Genomic DNA, 18385 nt, shown 5'->3' on the forward strand with positions numbered 1-18385 from the left:
AAAGAAAATAATGTATTCTGTAGTATTCAGCAGCTAATAAGTACTGGAAGGATTAAGATTTTTTAATAGAAGTCATTTACAAATTTATTTAACTTTCTGGCACCCGTTGATTAAAAAAAAAAAAAAAAAAGTTTTCCACCGGAGTACCCCTTTAACTCTATGGAAACCTGGTAATTTGTTCTGAAGCCCCAAAATGTCACCCAACAATAGGAAAAAGTGAGGATTAAAGAAAAATAAGTAGATAACTAATATAGATAAAGCAAATCCTTACATATAAAAGTAATAAAGATCTGCTGGGAGCTGTAATCGCTGTCTATGTAGAGAACAGGAGCTTCTTCATGGTTCTGTACAGAACACGCAACGTCCTAAAAAAAGTTAAATGGAGTTACCCTCACCTGGTGTCCAAAGGAGCAGCTAGCCCTGGTACAGGTAAAGAGTACAGAACATGTAATACCTCCCTGTACTGTAGGGAGGAGAAACCAGACACCAGTCAGTGCATGCACTTCAGTAATACAGGGGTTTTGCCAGTGAATGCCCATTCTGATTGGTCGGTTCTTCCAGGTATTGACATGTTTCACAGATCCGAACTGTCCATAGCATTGTATGTTGAGTCTGGTTTCAAGTCCAGAAAAGACCAATTTATCTTGAAAATATTGCACGTTGAGGCCATTGTAAGTTGAGGGACCACTGTATCTAACACAATCTATATGTAACCACATGAAAAGTTGTTTGTAGTCTTTTTAAACTTACAACAGACAGCAGACGGTTAATAGCCATGGCTCTCTGTTTCGCTTCAATGTGTGGCATCTCATTCTGGATAACCTGATCGGTGATTCCATGAGGAAACTGCTGACAGAGCTCGATAATCCTACAATATACAGAAATAAAGCAGGTTTAAAGGGAATCTGTCATCAGTATCACCTGCACTTACCTGTTAGAATCGGGTTATAGTGCGGGTGACACTGATCACTACCATACTTACTAATCCTTTGTCTGTGGTTCTGTAATCTTGGTCTTCTGAATATGGTAATGAGCCTGCTTGGAGTACGGTGGCGTTCCATGGTGATGTCCGGTGTCCTGCAGAATGGAGCTCCACACTGCAGCGTATCAGCTCTCCTCCACATACACAAGAGCCGCAGCCACAGCCGTTATGCAGCACAGTAGAAGCCAGCACGCATAGATCTTCAGAATACAGGACATCACCGTGCACAGGGACGCAACGCGACCCTCCCCCCCCATGCTCAAAGCTCCTCATTAACATATCCAGAAGACCAGGATTACAGGAGAACGGAGCCACAGATATAAGATCGGTAGATATGGTTTGCATCAGTGTCACCTGCACTAGGACCCTGTACCAACAGGTTAGTGTGGATGATACCGATAGCAAATTCACTTAAATTCTCAGACACAACATATATACTGTAATGTCAGAAATAATACCCATTATAACTGGTTCATTTAACACAAACTAGTCCTATAAATTGACTGACAGGGAAATTAAAGGAGATCTGTGGTGTACAACACTTATCCCCTATCTGAAGGATAAGTGTCTGATCGCGGGGGGTCCGAACGCTGGGACCCCTCGCAATCTCCTGTACAGGGCCCTGGCTCTCCCCTGCAGCATGACACCACGGCCGACACGCCCCCTCCATGTATCTCTATGGGAGAGGCGGAGATTCAGCGTTTGTGCATCCCCACCTCCCTCATAGAGCTGTATGGGGGGCGTAGGGTCGTCTAGCTCAGTGAGGCCGACAACACGTGCATTAGCCGCAGCAATGCCTGGACCCTGTACAGGAGATAGCGGGGGGTCCGAACACTGGGATCAGACACTTATGGGGGATAAGGCTGGGTTCACACCAAATTTTGCAATACAGTTCCCGTATCAGTTTTTTGATTAAAAAAAAAAACGGATTCCTCAAAAACTGACTAAACTGTATCAAAACGTGTGTACAGATTTTTATCTGTATACGGTTTGAAAAATGATGTCCGGTTGCATCTGTTTTTTAAGAAAAAAATTAAAAAGTATACGTTTTGAACTTTTCACTCCATTATGAATAAAGTGTCACTTGTTTGATTGAAATTCCAAGAAAAAAACTATGGAAAGTCAAAATCCGTATGGTGATAACTGGATGGAACCATACGCACATACGGTTCTGTATGGTTCCCATTGACTACCATGTTTAAAAAAAAAAAACGTATACGGTCTAATACAGTTTTTCACCCAGACCAAAACGTGGTAGGCCTCGGTTTTCTATCCGGAGAAAAAAAAAAAAAGGAAAAAAACCGTATGGTTTGAAAAACAGAGACAACCATATACATTATGGTGCATACGGTTTTGAATGGGAAGTCTATGGGCACGGTTTTCTGTACGGATGCATACGTTTTTGTTTTTTTTATGAAACCGTATGCCGAAACCGTATAGCAAAATCGTGGTGTGAACCCACCCTAAGTGTTATAAAATCGCAGATCTCCATTAACCTGGCACTCTAGACTGCTGCAGAAGTGAAAAGGGTGGTGGGTGACCGGCGTAGGAAGGAAAGCATGGTAGCATGATCCTGGCACCCTAGGGGGTATGTCTAGTGTGGCAGATCACACTGGAGATCCCCTTGAAGAAAAAAAAATTTATTAGAGATGAGCGAACTTACAGTAAATTCGATTCGTCACGAACTTCTCGGCTCGGCAGTTGATGTCTTATCCTGCATAAATGAGTTCAGCTTTCAGGTGCTCCGCTGGGCTGGAGACTCTTTCCTAGGACTGTATCCACCTTTTCCAGCCCACCGGAGCACCTGAAAGCTGAACTCATTTATGCAGGATAAGTCATCAACTGCCGAGCCGAGAAGTTCGTGACGAATCGAATTTACTGTAAGTTCGCTCATCTCTAAAAATTATAATAAAAAAATAAAATAAAAAACTCAACCACCACCTGAAAAGGGAAAGAGAGAAAACTCTTATGGACACTAGGCTAAAAAGGTATCCGTGTCTGCATGGGGGGATAGCCCTTTCATGCTTAGTGTCGCCTCCTAGTGTCACCAGCCTATACCTACAGTCTTCTGTGTCCCCCAATGATAAGAGTGAGAAATGTCTGCTGCTCCTATGTGGATGTTTTGCTCTATATGCTTACTGCATTTCTTAGTGTTTCTCAACCAGGGTGCCTCCAGCTGTTGCAAAACTACAACTCCCAGCATGCCCGGACAGCCAAAGGCTGTCCGGGCATGCTGGGAGTTGAAGTTTTGCAACAGCTGGAGGTTCCTTGGTTGGGAAACCCTGCAATGAGAGTACATTCACACCTAGCTGTATGTGCCTGTAGGTTTGCAACAGCTGGAGGCACACAGATTGGTGACCACTGCTGTAAGGAGTCCAACTGTCATGGCCGCAGCTGCTCACCTGTTCTCTATCTCCGCGGCCTCCCCGCCTTCCTGCTTCACTTTCACCTCCGCCATCTCCTAGTAACTCTCCGGGATATCCACGCCGCTGTACACCACCATTCACAGACTTCACCGACCTCGCCACTGCGCATGCGCAGCTCAGACTCGACTTCCCCCGCCAGACATAACCTTTAAGGGCAAGTTAGTACGACAATGATATTTTAGCTTCTAATTCTATTCAAAAGGCAAAATAAACCATTTCTAGGAAGGCTATTACTACTAATACATATTATTGCACAACAATATTTAAAGTATACCTTAGAAGCCTTTGCCCATTTTAAAGATGGCTGCTAGGGGGCGTTCTCTTTCCGGCTACGTATTTCCGTTTTGCGAATGCGGGGTGGGGATATGCTTTTTCGCATCTTTGGTTACTAAGGTAACGGGGGATGTGCCAATCAGTAGGCTGAGGCTCGGTCCTGACAAGCAGAAGGCTCCGCCGGGAGAAGCGTCTATAGTAACGGGATCTATTTGCGGCGGAACACCGGGTGCCTTGTATCAGCTGTGCCGGTAAGGAGGAGGGGGTGAAGGGTAAGGAATGAATGGGATACCGAATTCCACCTGTTACCCAATGCCTGCATTGCTATGCTAAATCTGCCATAAAAACGTAGATTTTTTACTTTTTTCCCTCGATTATCGGCCGATCATTTATTCAGACGATTATTGCACAAGACAATGTGCAGATCTGTATAATGTAATGCTCAGAACCATATGGCACGAATAAGATCTTGCATGTTGCTGTTGCAAAACTACAACTCCTAGCTGTCTGGGCATGCTGGGAGTTGTAGTTCTGCAACAGCTGGAGGGCCACTGGTTGGGGGTCAATTGCAGTAAAGTGACTTTAATAGCGGAGGGTTCATCTAGTACTCTTATAGTCCCATTGAGTATTAAAGGGGTACTCCGGTGAAAACCTTTTTTCTTTTAAATCAACTGGTGGCAGAAAGTTAAACATATTTGTAAATTACTTCTATTAAAGGAGCACTCCTGCCCGGGCTGCAAAATAAATGAAAATGAACCATCACTCACCTCCCTGGGTTCCCGCGGAGTGTCACTACAGCTGATCGGTCCTCCGGTCCATCCTCTTCATACTTCCGGGTGTAACGAAGCGTCACATGGCGCTCAGCCTATCGCCGGCCGAGGCAGAACATCGCGGTGGCCGGCGATAGGCTGAACGCCATGTGACGCTTCGTTACACCCGGAAGTATGAAGGAGATGGACCGGAGGACCGATCAGCTGTAGTGGCACTCCGCGGGAACCCAGGGAGGTGAGTGATGGTTCATTTTCATTTATTTTGCAGCCCGGGCAGGACGGAGCAGGAATACTCTGCACTAGAGTGCTCCGTTAAAAAATCTTAATCCTTCCAGTACTTATTAGCTGCTGAATGCTACAGAGGAAATTCCTTTCTTTTTGGAACACTGATGACATCACGAGCACAGTGCTCTCTGCTGACATCTCTGTCCATTTTAGCAACCATGCATAGCAGATGTATGCTAAGGGCAGCATGGTGGCTCAGTGGTTAGCACTGCTGCCTTGCAGTGCTGGGGACTTGGGTTCAAATCCCACAAAGGACAACAATAAATAAAGCATTATTATTATTATTATAACGTCAGCAGAGAGAACTATGCTCGTGATGTCATCAGAGAGTATTCCAAAAAGAAAAAAATTTCCTCTGTAGTATTCAGCAGCTAATAAGTACAGGAAGGATTAAGATTTTTTAATAGAAGTAATTTACAAATATGTTTAACTTTCTGCCACCAGTTGATTTAAAAGAAAAAAGGTTTTCACCGGAGTACCCCTTTAACCCCTTAACGACGCAGGACGTATATTTACGTCCTGCGCCGGCTCCCGCGATATGAAGCGGGATAGCGCCGCGATCCCGCATCATATCGCGTTGGTCCCGGCGCTCATCAACGGCCGGGACCCGCGGCTAATACCACACATCGCCGATCGCGGCGATGTGCGGTATTAACCCTTTAGAAGTGGCGGTCAAACCTGACCGCCGCTTCTAAAGTGAAAGTGACCTGGCTCAGTTGGGCTGTTCGGAACCGCCATGGTGAAATCGCAGCGTCCCGAACAGCTGACAGGACACCGGGAGGGCCCTTACCTGCCTCCTCGGTGTCCGATCGGCGAATGACTGCTCCGTGCCTGAGATCCAGGCAGGAGCAGTCAAGCGCCGATAACACTGATCACAGGCATGTTAATACACACCAGTGATCAGTGTGTGCAGTGTTATAGGTCCCTATTTTTCGGTTTCGCCGTGCATTTTTGGGTAAAATGACTAATGTCACTGCAAAGTAGAATTGGCGACGCAAAAAATAAGCCATAATATGGATTTTTAGGTGGAAAATTGAAAGGGTTATGATTTTTAAAAGGTAAGGAGGAAAAAACGAAAGTGCATAAACGGAAAAACCCTGAGTCCTTAAGGGGTTAAAGGTCCGCAATTATGGGAATATGTGGAAATTTATTTATGTGGAAATGGTGTCACCAGCTTCGTGAAAAAATGCTCGAAGTTTATTAAAAAACAAGAGTGTAGAAAAAAAAAAAACCTAGGTAAAAAGTACAGCAAAATGCCAGGCTTAAACTGTAGGTACAGTGGGGATCAAAAGTTTGGACACCCCAGGTAACAATTAGTATTAATGTGCATAAAGAAGCCAAGGAAAGATGGAAAAATCTCCAAAAGGCATCAAATTACAGATTAGACATTCTTATAATATGTCAACAAAAGTTAGATTTTATTTCCATCATTTACACTTTCAAAATAACAGAAAACAAAAAAATGGTGTCTGCAAAAGTTTGGGCGCCCTGCAGAATTTATAGCATGCACTGCTGTCCAATTGTTAAGCATGGGGGTGGATCAATCATGCTTTGGGGTTGTATTGCAGCCAGTGGCACAGGGAACATCTCACGAGTAAAAGGAAAAATGGATTCAATAAAATTTCAGCAAATTTTGGATGCTAACTTGATGCCATCTGTGAAAAAGCTGAAGTTAAAGAGAGGATGGCTTCTACAAATGGATAATGATCCTAAACACACCTCAAAATCCACAGGGGATTACATCAAGAGGCGTAAACTGAAGGTTTTGCCATGGCCTTCACAATCTCCTGACCTCAACATAATTGAAAATCTATGGATAGACCTCAAAAGAGCAGTGCGTGACAGACAGCCCAGAAATCTCAAAGAACTGGAAGACTTTTGTAAGGAAGAATGGGCAAAGATACCTCAAACAAGAATTGAAAGACTCTGAAAGCTGTGATACTTGCCAAAGGGGGCAGTACAAGATATTAACTCTGCAGGGTGCCCAAACTTTTGCAGACACCATTTTTTGTTTTCTGTTATTTTGGAAGTGTAAATGATGGAAATAAAATCTAACTTTTGTTGACATATTATAAGAATGTCTAATCTGTAATTTGATGCCATTTGGAGATTTTTCCATCTTTCCTTGGCTTCTTTATGCACATTAATACAAATTTTTACCTGGGGTGTCCAAACTTTTGATCCCCACTGTAAGTCACCTTCTGCCATGAGCACATATGTCATTGCCTGTATCTGCAAAGGATTAGGGGGTCTGGCACAGCGTTTCTGGAAGATAATAAATGAATTGTCATGTAATTGTTTCCCATGTCCTATAAATGTGTAACTTTTTGGTTGTGTACTTGTTGTATTCTGAATGCAGCTCAAAGAGATTTTTCCTTAAAGGGGTACTTAATCTTCCAGTACTTATCAGCTGCTGTATGCTCCACAGGATGTTCTTTTCTTTTTGAATTTCTTTTCTATCTGACCACAGTGCTCTCTGCTGACACCTCTGTCTGTATCAGGAACTGTCCAGAGCAGGAAAGATTTGCTATGGGGATTTTGTTCCTGCTCTGGACAGTTCCTGACATGGACAGGGTGTCAGACAGAAAGGACATTCAAAAAGAAAAGAACTTCCTGTGGAGCATTCAGCAGCTGATAAGTACCGGAAGGATTAAGATTTTTAAATAGAAGTAATTTACAAATCTTGTCACCAGTAGAAGAAAACATGCATTGGAGCACTCACCTCAGACGCCAGGTATGTAGTGCAGAAAAACATATTTATTTTAGTTTTCAAAGCTGTAAACCCTTGCAGGGAGGTGGAAAGATGGTACACAAGCGGGTGGACTGTACCGATGGGCCCATACCCATACCTGGCATCTGAGGTGAGTGCTCCAATGCACGTTTTCTTCTAGTGGTGACAAGATTGAACTCTGTTTTACATTGTGACGCACACCTGACACCGTAAAAATTGTAGCACGGCTGGAGTATCACCTGACTGTTCACGGGAGTGAAATCGGAAATCGGTGCCAGGTTAATCCTTTTTCCTGTGTCATAATTTACAAATCTGTTTAACTTTCTGGCACCAGTTGATTTAAAAAAAAAAAAAAAAAATCCACCGGAGTACCCCTTTAATTCTCTGAGATTTGTTAGTATTTGTGTTGGGATCGTAGCGTTGGGGCAGAAAAAGCCATAATGTTGATTCTACCGCACCCATCTAACACCATCTCTCCTGAGATACAGGTCTTCTTTATTTACCTCCAGTTTACAGTGTTACATTCATTGACAGGTTACAGCTGAATATACAGCACTTGCCTCATTTTTTCTCAAATCAAATGTGAAGTTTTGTTCCTATGTCAGTGGTCCCCAAACTGTGGCCCTCCAGATGTTGCAAAACTACAACTCCCAGCATGCCTGGACAGCCAACGGCTGTCCAGGCATGCTGGGAATTGTAGTTTTGCAACATCTGGAGGGCCACAGTTTGGGGACCACTGTCCTATGTAAACCACAGGTGGAAATTAAAGGGGTACTCCGGCCCCAAGACATCTTATCCCCTATCCAAAGGATAGGAGATAAGATGTCTGATCGCAGGGCCCCCCCCCGCTGTAGCCCCCGCAATCTAGCATGCAGCACCCACCTGTAAGCACTATATGAAGCGCTGGATGCTCTCAGTGACTTGCATTGAGGGGGCGGGGCGTGATACTCCGTCTCCGTGGTCGGGAGGCATAACACTGAGAGCCTCCAGCGCTTCCTGCAGTGCTTACAGGTGAGTGATGTATGCTAGATTGTGGGGGTCTCCAGCAGCGGGACTCCCGCGATCAGACATCTTATCCCCTATCTTTTGGATAGGGGATAAGATTAGGGATCGACCGATATTGATTTTTTTTTTTTTATAGACGATACCGATAACCTGTGAACTTTCCGGCCGATAGCCGATAACTTATACTGATATTCGTGCATTTTAATTCTCTCTCTCCGTTCCCCCCCCCCCATTATCCTTGGTAAAATGAGGGTGCGTGTGTGCGGGTATACCCTGGTAAATGATAGTATATTTTGTGTGGGTGGAACTGGCAGTAACTAGTGATGTCCTCCTGCGGTGCTCCTCTGCGCAAGAGGATGTTACTTGTCACTGCCGCAGGTCACTAATTTAGAATCTACCTGTTCTGCAGCGTGGCCACCTAGAACAGTGAGCTGCGGCGGGGATGCTTCTGTGCCGGAGCTAATCTGATTCTGGACGGGTGCTCCTTACTGAAAAATACTTTCATAGAAAATTACCGGCAGCAACATTGGAAATACCGGCTGATTGGCAACCCTGTTTACAGAGCTACATAAATAGTTCCGCCATAGTCCTTCCGTTCACACAGCTGCTCAGTGGTGGTGATATGGTACATGTACTGTGTATAGCATGTATTATTGTTAGTCCTGTCAGGTACGGTATATAATTCAGATGTTTATCCTTCATAGGTCCACTCTTAAGAATGACTGCAGGCTCTATATGTGTACCACAGATTATACCACTTCGGGTTCCCGTTCCGGGCAAAGGGAAGTATGAAGTAGACACAAATACTCCAATTGAAATCAAATCAGGTGTGAAAAATTATCATTTCCATTTTGATATTTTGTTCTTTTTTGCCTTCATATTGCTATTCAGGTTGTTTTTAATTGTATGTTATATGAAAAAAAAGAACCTGAAGCCTGTAGGCTTTGCCTTTATATCCCTATGACAACACTTCCTGTCACTGCTCTTGCCTTCTTCATTTTTGCCCTAGGGCCATTTTCTATTTTTTGTATAATAATCCCTTTATTTATAAAATCTTGTCATCCCTAACATAGGTCCCTTTTACTAATAGGACTCACAATCTATATTCCAAAGTAACTTATCAGTAGGCTCTCTGGAGTGTGGGAAGAAACTGGAGCACCTGGAAAAACCAGTGCAAGCACAGGGAAAATACACAAGCTCCATGCAGATGTTGTCCTTGGAACCCATGACCCCAGAGATGCAAGGCAATTGTGTTATCTACTTAGTGACCGTGCTGCCCAGGACCGTTCTATAGCTATGTCCACATACAGTGCACTCAGAAAGGTTTCAACCCTTTTAGCACCTTGTGCTAAAATAAAAAGAAATCAAGCACCTTCTGCACCCAGTATCCCATAATGAGAAAACAAGATGTTAGAAATATGTAGCAAGGAGAAAATAAGGCTTCAGCACTCACCCAGATCGTTGAATCCTTTTATTATCAGTACAGCATCAGTATAATGGTCCGCTGGCCGGTAGTGCGGAGGGTGGGAGAGGATGCCGCAGCCGAAGCCGCGGGGAAGCAGGTGACTAGTTTTGCGTAGATACCGCTTCTGCTGGCCTTTGGAGGCCAGTAAAAGCGGTATCTCTGCGAAACTAGTCGTCTGCTTCCCCGCGGCTTCGGCTGCGGCATCCTCTCCCACCCTCCGCACTACCGGCCAGCGGACCATTATCCTCACCATGGACTTTGAGTGCAATAGTGGTGCAGTTCCTCTCTTGTCTCATTGCCTACAAGATGTTAGAAATCTTTACTAATTTATTGAAAGGGAAAAACTTAAATATTGCAGTGACATAAGTATTCAGACCCTTTACTCAGTACTTAGGCAGATGCCCCTTTGGCAGGGATTACAGCCTCCAGTCTTTTTGGGGATGATGCCACAAGGTTTACACTCCTGGATTTGGTCATTTTCTGTCATTTTTCTCTGCAGATCCCCTCAAGCTTAGCCAGGTTGGATGGAAACTAACAGTGGAAGTTATTTTGAGGTCTCTCTAGAGATTTCAAGGACTTTCAAGGACATTCACAGAGTTGTTCCTTAGCCACTCCAGTGTTGTCTTGGCTGTGTGCTTAAAGGGGTACTCCACCCCTAGACATCTTATCCCCTATCCAAAGGATAGGGGATAAGATGTCTCATCGGATAGGGGATAAGATGTCTAGCCGTGGAGTACCCCTTTAAAGGAATAGTCCAGTGGTGACCTAGTGGTGAACAACTTATCCCCTATCCTAAGGATAGGGGATAAGTTGCAGATCGCGGGGGGTCCGTCCGCTGGGGCCCCCTGCTATCTCCTGTACGGAACCCCGACAGCCTGCGGGAAGGGGGCATGTCGACCTCCGCACGAAGCGGCGGCCGACACGCCCCCTCAATACAACTCTATGGCAGAGCCGAAGCGCTGCCTTCGGCAATCTCCGGCTCTGCCATAGAGATGTATTGAGGTGGTGTGTCGGCCGCCGCTTCGTGCGGGGGTCGACACCCACTATCTGGCTGGAGAGCCTGGCCCCTGTACAGAGAGATCGCAGGGGGCCCCAGCGGTCGGACCCCCGCGATCTCAAACTTATCCCCTATCCTTAGGATAGGGGATACGTTTTTCACCACTGGACTACCCCTTTAAGGTCATTGACTTGTTGGAACGTGAAGCCCAGTCTGAAGTACAGAGCATTTTGGATCAGGTTTTCATTAAAGAATATCTTTTTACATTACTCCATTAAGCTTTCCCTCAACCCTGACCAGTCTCCCTGTCTCAGCCACTGGAAAACACCCCATGATGCAGCATGATGCTGCAACCGCCATGCTTTACAGTAGGGATGGTATTGGGCACGTGATGAGCAGTTCTACAGGCAGTAATCTTTCTGTTAGGTTCGACCCCAAAAGGTCGAGACGTCTTCTGTCGGTGGATGCCCAATTAGTGTGTGGAAAGCCTGTAAGGGGCTGCAGTCACCCTACTTTCCTTCCAAAGCTACCTGCCACTCAAATCAAGACACAGACACGAGCTGTCTCTGTAAGCTGAGCGCAGTACTGGTCTGGCCCTCTTTTCAAGTGTATTTTATATAGCCCATTTTCAATAAGGCATGCGCAGTAAACTTTACATTGTACAAACACAGGAAACCATAACTCTTTTGCATAGTCAGCAGAAAGTTGAATAAAAAGATACATTGCTTAAGCTGAAATATAATGAACCATTGTTTCAAGGACGCATCTGGGGTAGAAAAAAGATAAGAGTGTCTGCATCCTTGAAGATAAGGTACCCATCGTCTCTAGTTCATAAGTTCAGGAGTTATGTAGAAAAAACAAGAAAGATAGAATGCAGTCACTTAGACCGAGAATATGAAGATTTTTAACACAAAATGGATTCTCCTCTACCCAATTCCATCACTTTCCCTCATGACATTTGCTCGGCATTGTCAGCTGTGAGACCTTATAAAAACAGGTATCTTTCCAAATCCTGTCCATTCAACTGATCCAGAGTGCTCTGGATCTCAGATTACGCCACAGGTTCACCTCCAACAAGACAATGACCCTAAGTACACAGCCAAGACAACACCGAAGAGTCAACTGGCTTAAATCCAATGGAACATCTCCGGTAAGACCTGAAAATGGCTTCCACCGACCTGACAGAACTTGATAGGATCTGCAGAGAAGAACAGTCTCCAAATCCAGGTGGGCACACCTTGTGTCATCATGCCCAAGAAGACTGGAGACTTTAATCGCTGCCAAAGGGGCTTCAACTAAGTACTAAGTAAAGGGTCTGAATACTTATGTCACTGCAATATGTATTTTAGTTTTTCCTTTTTAAATATATTAGCAAAGATTTCTAACTTTCTATGATCACTTTGTCATTATGGGGTACTGAGTGCAGAATGATGGGACGGGGGGGGGGGGGGTAACTTGACTTTATTTTTCCTATTTTAATACAAGGTGGTACATTAACAAAATGTGAAAAAAACAAAAGGTCCTGAAAATGTACATAAAGTGGTACTACGCTGCTCAGCATTTGGAACAAACTGTTCTGAACACTGGAGACCGCGCCGGAAGCTCGTGACATCATAGCCCCCTCATGATATCACGCCCCACCCCCTCAATGCAAGTCTATGGGAGGGGGCGTGACAGCCATCACGCCCCCTCCCATAGACTTGCATTGAGGGGAAGAAGTGTGATGTCATGAGGGGGTGGGGCTATGATGTCACGAGCTCCCGACGCTGGCTCCAGTGTTCAGAACAGTTTGTTCCAAATGCTGAGCAGCGGAGTACCACTTTAACCCCTTAAGGACGTAGCCCTTTTTCACCTTAAGGACTGAGCCCTTTTTCGCAATTCTGACCACCGTCGCTTTACGCATTAATATCTCTAAAACACTTTTACCGAATATTCTGATTCTGAGATTATTTTTTAGTGACATATTCTACTTTATTTTGGTGGTAAATTTTCGGCGTTACTTGCATCCTTTTTTGGTGGAAAATCCCAAAATTTCATGAAAATTTAGAAAATGTTGCATTTTTCTAACTTTGAAGCTCTCTACTTGTAAGGAAAATGGATATTCCAAATACATTTTATTTTTCTTCACAAATACAATATGTCCACTTTATGTTGGCATCATAAAATTGACATATCTTTGCTTTTTGAAAAAATCAGAGGGCTTCAAAGTAGAGCAGCAATTTTCAAAAATGTCATGAAAATTGCAAAATCTGAAGGGACAGATGTTTCAGAACTACAACTCCCAGCATGCCTGAGCAGTCTAGGCATGCTGAGAGTTGTAGTTTGGCAACATCTGGAGGGCTACCATTTGGGCACCACTGTAACAGTGGTCTCCAAACTGTGACCCTCCAGATGTTGCAAAACTACAATACCCAGCATGCCCAGACAGCCTTTGGCTGTCTGGGCATGCTGGGAGTTGCAGTTTGGCCTTCCTAGTGGTTGCCACAGTAAAGATCACTTTACTTTCACTTTCATTCCCCCCAAACCCCCCCAACGTGGTTTCCCTACCTGAGACAGGATCCAGCAGTCTCCAGCCACGATTGGGGGTCCCCAGGCATCTTCTCCTCCAGGTACCGGCCTCCATCTTCTCCCCACGTTCCCCTCGACATCCAGGGGTTGGCAGAACGGGGGTTGCCATGGCAACCCACTGTCCTGCCCTGCCATTGGTCAGAATCAGTTCTGACCAATGGCAGGGGATAGGAGGAGATTGCAGCACTGCGACCTCGCTTCTATCCCTCAGGATGATCAGGGCTGTCACTGACAGCTCCGATCATCCCTATTTTCCGGGTGATCGGGTCACCAGAGACCCGATCAGCCCGGAATAGCAGAAAATCGCATGTTTGAATTGACATGCGATTTTCTGCGATCGCCAACATGGGGGGGGGGGGGGGGGGGGGACCCCCCTCGGCGATGTGCCGGGATGCCTGCTGAATGATTTCAGCAGGCATCCCGGTCCGGTCCCCAACCGGCTGGTGGCGGGGACCGGAATTCCCACCGGCGTATACATATTCCCCACGTCCTTAAGGACTCGGGATGCCGGGTGTAAGCTCCCACCATCCTATTTATTTATTTTTTTCTGTCCCTGCCTATTGCCAATCTATCCCTAACCCCCTCCTTGCTTTTAATTTTTATTTTTACTATATAAAAAATGCCTTTTGTCTGCCTGGCAGTGTGCTCACTACCAGGCAGACTTCCCCAGCAGGCACCATGTCACTGATGCCTGCTGAGGGGGACTTTCGCCGTTAGTTCATCTACACAGGGTGCCTCAAGCTGTTTCACCACTATAACTCCCAGCTTGCCCTGACATCTATTGGCTGTCAGGGCATGCTGGGAGTTGTAGTATTGAAACAGCTGGAGGCACCCTGTGTAGATAAACTATTAGTTAGTTACATGCGGCGCTAGCCCTTCCCCTCCGTCTCCCTCCCCCCGCACCATACCCCGTTCCCTCCATCACAAACCCCCCTCCCGCATACCCCGTTCCCTCATTACACTTACTGAAGAGTCCGGCAGCGGGCGTGCAGGGACAGCGGCAGCGACAAGGCGGCGGCGGCGATGTGCGGGAGGAGTGGCCTCCCAGCCAGTGGCCGGGAGCCAATGCGCTCGCTCCCTGCCTGTCTGATTGACAGGCAGGGAGCGAGCGCAGGCTGAATGAAAAGGACCGATGCTCGCCGCATCAGTCCTTTTTCAGGCGTGACGTCACTAGGAGGGAGACCCCTAGTGGCCGGTTTTCAAATGTAAATTAAACCATTTTAATAAAAAAAAAATAAAAAAATTTATAAAAGTATATTAGAGATATGTTGTAGTACATAAGTACTACAACATATCAAAAAATAAAGTTGGTGACAGTGCCCATTTAACCTCTTTAGGACATAGGACGTTCTCTAACGTCCCTGCTACCTGGGCTTTAATGCCCAAGGACGTTAGAGAACGTCCTGTTGTATTTCCGGTCTCTGCCACGCGTCGGGCAGAGATCGGAACGGCATGTTTGCTGAAATCTTTCAGCAGGCATGCCGTGCAAATGCCGAGGGGGGGGGGGGGTCTCCCCCGCATGTCGGCGATCACAGAAAATCGCATGTCAATTCAGACATGCGATTTTCTTCTATTCCTGGCTGATCGGGTTTCTGGTGACCCGATCACCCGGAAAATAAGGATGCTTGGACCTGTGAGTGACAGGCCCCAGCATCCTGCAGGGTAGGAGTGAGGTCGCAATGCTGTGATCTCCTCCCATCCCCTGCCATTGGTCAGAACTGATTCTGACCAATGGCAGAGCAGGACGGTGGGTTGCCATGGAAACCCCCTCGTTCTGCCCACCCCTGGATGTCAGGCAGAACGGGGGAGAACATGGAGGCTGGTACCTGGAGGAGAAGACTCGTGGGACCCGGCAATCATCGCAGATATTCACCAGAGATCCCGGCTCAGGTAGGGAAGCGACGGTGGGGGGGAGAAATGAAACTGAAAGTAAAGTGATTTCTACTGTGGCAACCACTAGGAAGGCCGAACTGCAACTCCCAGCATGCCCAGACAGCCAAAGGCTGTCTGGGCATGCTGGGAGTTGTAGTTTTGCAACATCTGGAGGGTCACAGTTTGGGGACCACTGTTACAGTGGTGCCCAAACTGTAGCCCTCCAGATATTGCCAAACTACAACTCTCAGCATGCCTAGACTGCCCAGGCATGCTGGGAGTTGTAGTTCTGTAACATCTGTCCCTTCAGATTTTGCAATTTTCATGAAATTTTAGAAAATTGCTGCTCTACTTTGAAGCCCTCTAATTTTTTCAAAAAGTAAAATATGTCCATTTTATTATGCCAACATAAAGTGGACATATTGTATTTGTGTATAAAAATAAAATGTATTTGGAATATCCATTTTCCTTACAAGTAGAGAGCTTCAAAGTTAGAAAAATGCTAAATTTTCAAAATTTTCATGACATTTTGTAATTTTTCACAAAAAAAGATGCAAGTAACGCCGAAAATTTACCGCCAAAATAAAGTAGAATATGTCACGAAAAAACATTCTCAGAATCAGAATATTCGGTAAAATCATCTTAGAGTTATTAATGCTTAAAGTGACATATGTGCAAAAAACGCTCTGGTCCTAAGGTGTAAAATGGCCTGGTCCTTAAGGGGTTAAAAAGTTAATGCACTGTGTACGCAAAAAACTTGATATATGGATAGTAATGTGGATCCACACAGTAACCCTGTGATAACCCCGAACTTTGCAGTGCACAAGAAATGAAGTCACACGGATAAAATGATCGATTTACTGCAGGTTTTGAAGTTGTAATTTAAGGCACTAATAAAATAAGCACAATGCTTTTTATGTTATTCTGCAGGCAATTCTATAAGGTACCATAGACACAATCCCTTCTAACAGTGTTTTATTTTTTGATTGCCTATTTTTTAGATACACCAGATGTCTCCATATTTTATACACTTGATGGGAATAAGCCAGACTTCTTAAAGAAAACCAGTTACCCAGAAAACACCACATTGAAATATCGAGGGCCATTTACATTGCCTGATGGTAAAATAACCGTCAAGGCTGTGGCAGTCAGCAGGTAAGTCACTACATGAACACAGCAGCCTCTGGGACAGTATAATAAATCTTGTCATCATGTTTTATACAGCGCTGGTTGGTTAATAAATTGTAGTTTTTTGCGCAAACGAGGCTTGCAAAAAATGTGCTACTTTTGTATGACAAAGGAGCATCACTAACTATTCAAGAGTACCTGCCACCATGTAAAGAGTGTATATTCTGGTGCTGGTATGTTCCCCTCCTCATAAGGTGTCCCCTGCAGTTTTCCTTTTTTAATTTCACTAAGTATTTCTTTAGTTTTCATCTTCTAAATCTTGCTCACTGTTTGTGAGCTTTTTCGGCTGAAGGCGGCGTTATCCGGCAGGCGTGAGGTCAGCTTAAGCCTGCCGAGTAACATTTCCGCCCTTCCCTGTTCTATGCTGCTCTTGGGCTCGGGAGCGCGCATAGAACAGAGATCCAATTATGGCAGGCAGGCTGTGATTCCCCTCCTCTCTGTTATACACAGCACGAGGCATACAGAGAGAAGGGAGATCGGAGCCGTCCTGCCTGCCGTGCACGGCGCTGCTGGCTCGTCTTCAGGGGGGTGTCTCCATTTTGGCAGCCTCCTCCTCTAGGGTACAGCGGTGCGGCACTTGTGAAGGTGAGGGGCCTGGTCTGGGGGGGGGGGGGATAACATCTTGGAAACTTTATAGGGGTTTTGCAGGTCAGCCTCTGGGATCGCATAGCACTATGGCAGGCTGGGGGGGGGGGGGGCTTCAGCGTGCACAGTGTCTGCCTGAATCTCTGTGGATAGGTTATACATTTGCAAATGCTGGAGAACCCCTTTAAAGATACTTTTAGTGTGAGTGTGACCCTCTAAAACGTATTAGTAAGTAGCTCTCCCAATAATTGTTATTCTACTATTTAGAGATGGCCGAGAAAGTGGGACTGTAACTAAAGTTTTCATTGTGGAATACATTGCTCCAGAGATAGACTCGTCAGATGAGGACAACGATGAAAACTTTCTAAAGGAGCTTGCTAAACAGGTAAGGTCTCCCAGCAGATGTGATGTTGTAAATCCGAAGGACGCTAACAGGTGAATCCACAAGATTATGTTCACAGTGAGGAAATTCAGTGAGATTCCCTACATTTCTTCAGTAGATCTCTGCTATTCATATTGGCATTCACATTTTCTAGTAGAAGGTCTGTAGTATGAACGTCCAGACAGTATATCTCACTGTATAGATTTGCATTTGTAAACACTGCCACACAGTGTGGTCCCTGAGAGACTGACTATTGAAACACATAAAAGTAAGTTGTAAGAAAAGAAAAATGGGTAAGGCTCTGTGAAGGACTTTTAGTCCCGTCGGGTGCACAGCTCCAGGGGGCTAGACTCAACGTACCACAAGATCCTAGAAAAAGGTCCGAATTATGGACCGAAACGTTACACTTTGTATTGATGGGTGAATAAAACACTGTTTGGATTGAATCCTTTTGGAGTGTCGCTTCATTCTCTTTTGCATTTAAAAGTAATTTGTATATGAGAAAAATGATAATGCACCTTTTTGTATCTCATCAAGATGTTTACAGCAGCACAAACTATTGTGTGCGTACATTTGTGTGTTTCTATATCCTTTCTGCTCATACAGGGCTGCATGCAACAAGTGGCAATAGTAATGATGTAAGCAGTAAAATGTGGTCACAGATTGGCAAAGGAATAGTTAAAGGGGTACTCCGCTGCTCAGCGTTGGGAACAAACTGTTACGAAAGCTGGAGCCAGCGCTGGGGGGCTCGTGATGTCATAGCCCTGCCCCCTCATTACATCATGCCCCGCCCTTTAAAGGTGTATTCCACTGCCCTAGTGTTTGGAACATTTTGTTCCGAACGCTGGGTGCGGGC

At 45.3% G+C, this 18385-nt stretch overlaps 2 protein-coding genes across 5 annotated transcripts in view; one reads left to right on the plus strand and one right to left on the minus strand.

Annotated features, from left to right (window-relative positions):
• Positions 1-3543, minus strand: part of POLR3F (RNA polymerase III subunit F) — a 32552-nt gene extending 29009 nt beyond the window's left edge. The window contains exons 1-2 of the mRNA XM_056567597.1: positions 3385-3543; positions 751-868 (exon numbers count right to left, since the gene is read on the minus strand). Of these exons, the coding sequence (XP_056423572.1) occupies positions 751-868; positions 3385-3440 (174 nt within the window). The 5' untranslated portion in view covers positions 3441-3543. The remainder of the gene's footprint in view (positions 1-750; positions 869-3384) is intronic.
• Positions 3544-3756: 213 nt separating this feature from the next.
• DZANK1 (double zinc ribbon and ankyrin repeat domains 1) overlaps positions 3757-18385 on the plus strand; it is a 69291-nt gene continuing 54662 nt past the window's right edge. For 2 of the 4 annotated variants that reach the window (XM_056567593.1, XM_056567596.1), the window contains exons 1-3: positions 15235-15392; positions 16376-16529; positions 17415-17532. In XM_056567593.1, the coding sequence (XP_056423568.1) occupies positions 15260-15392; positions 16376-16529; positions 17415-17532 (405 nt within the window). In that variant the 5' untranslated portion in view covers positions 15235-15259. Of the gene's footprint in view, positions 3933-7527; positions 7598-9176; positions 9300-15234; positions 15393-16375; positions 16530-17414; positions 17533-18385 lie in introns of those variants that run through there. The other 2 variants (XM_056567595.1, XM_056567594.1) reach the window with 2 other exon arrangements.

This window comes from Hyla sarda, chromosome 3 (genome assembly GCF_029499605.1).
Source record: "Hyla sarda isolate aHylSar1 chromosome 3, aHylSar1.hap1, whole genome shotgun sequence".
NCBI classification, from domain to species: Eukaryota; Metazoa; Chordata; class Amphibia; order Anura; family Hylidae; genus Hyla; species Hyla sarda.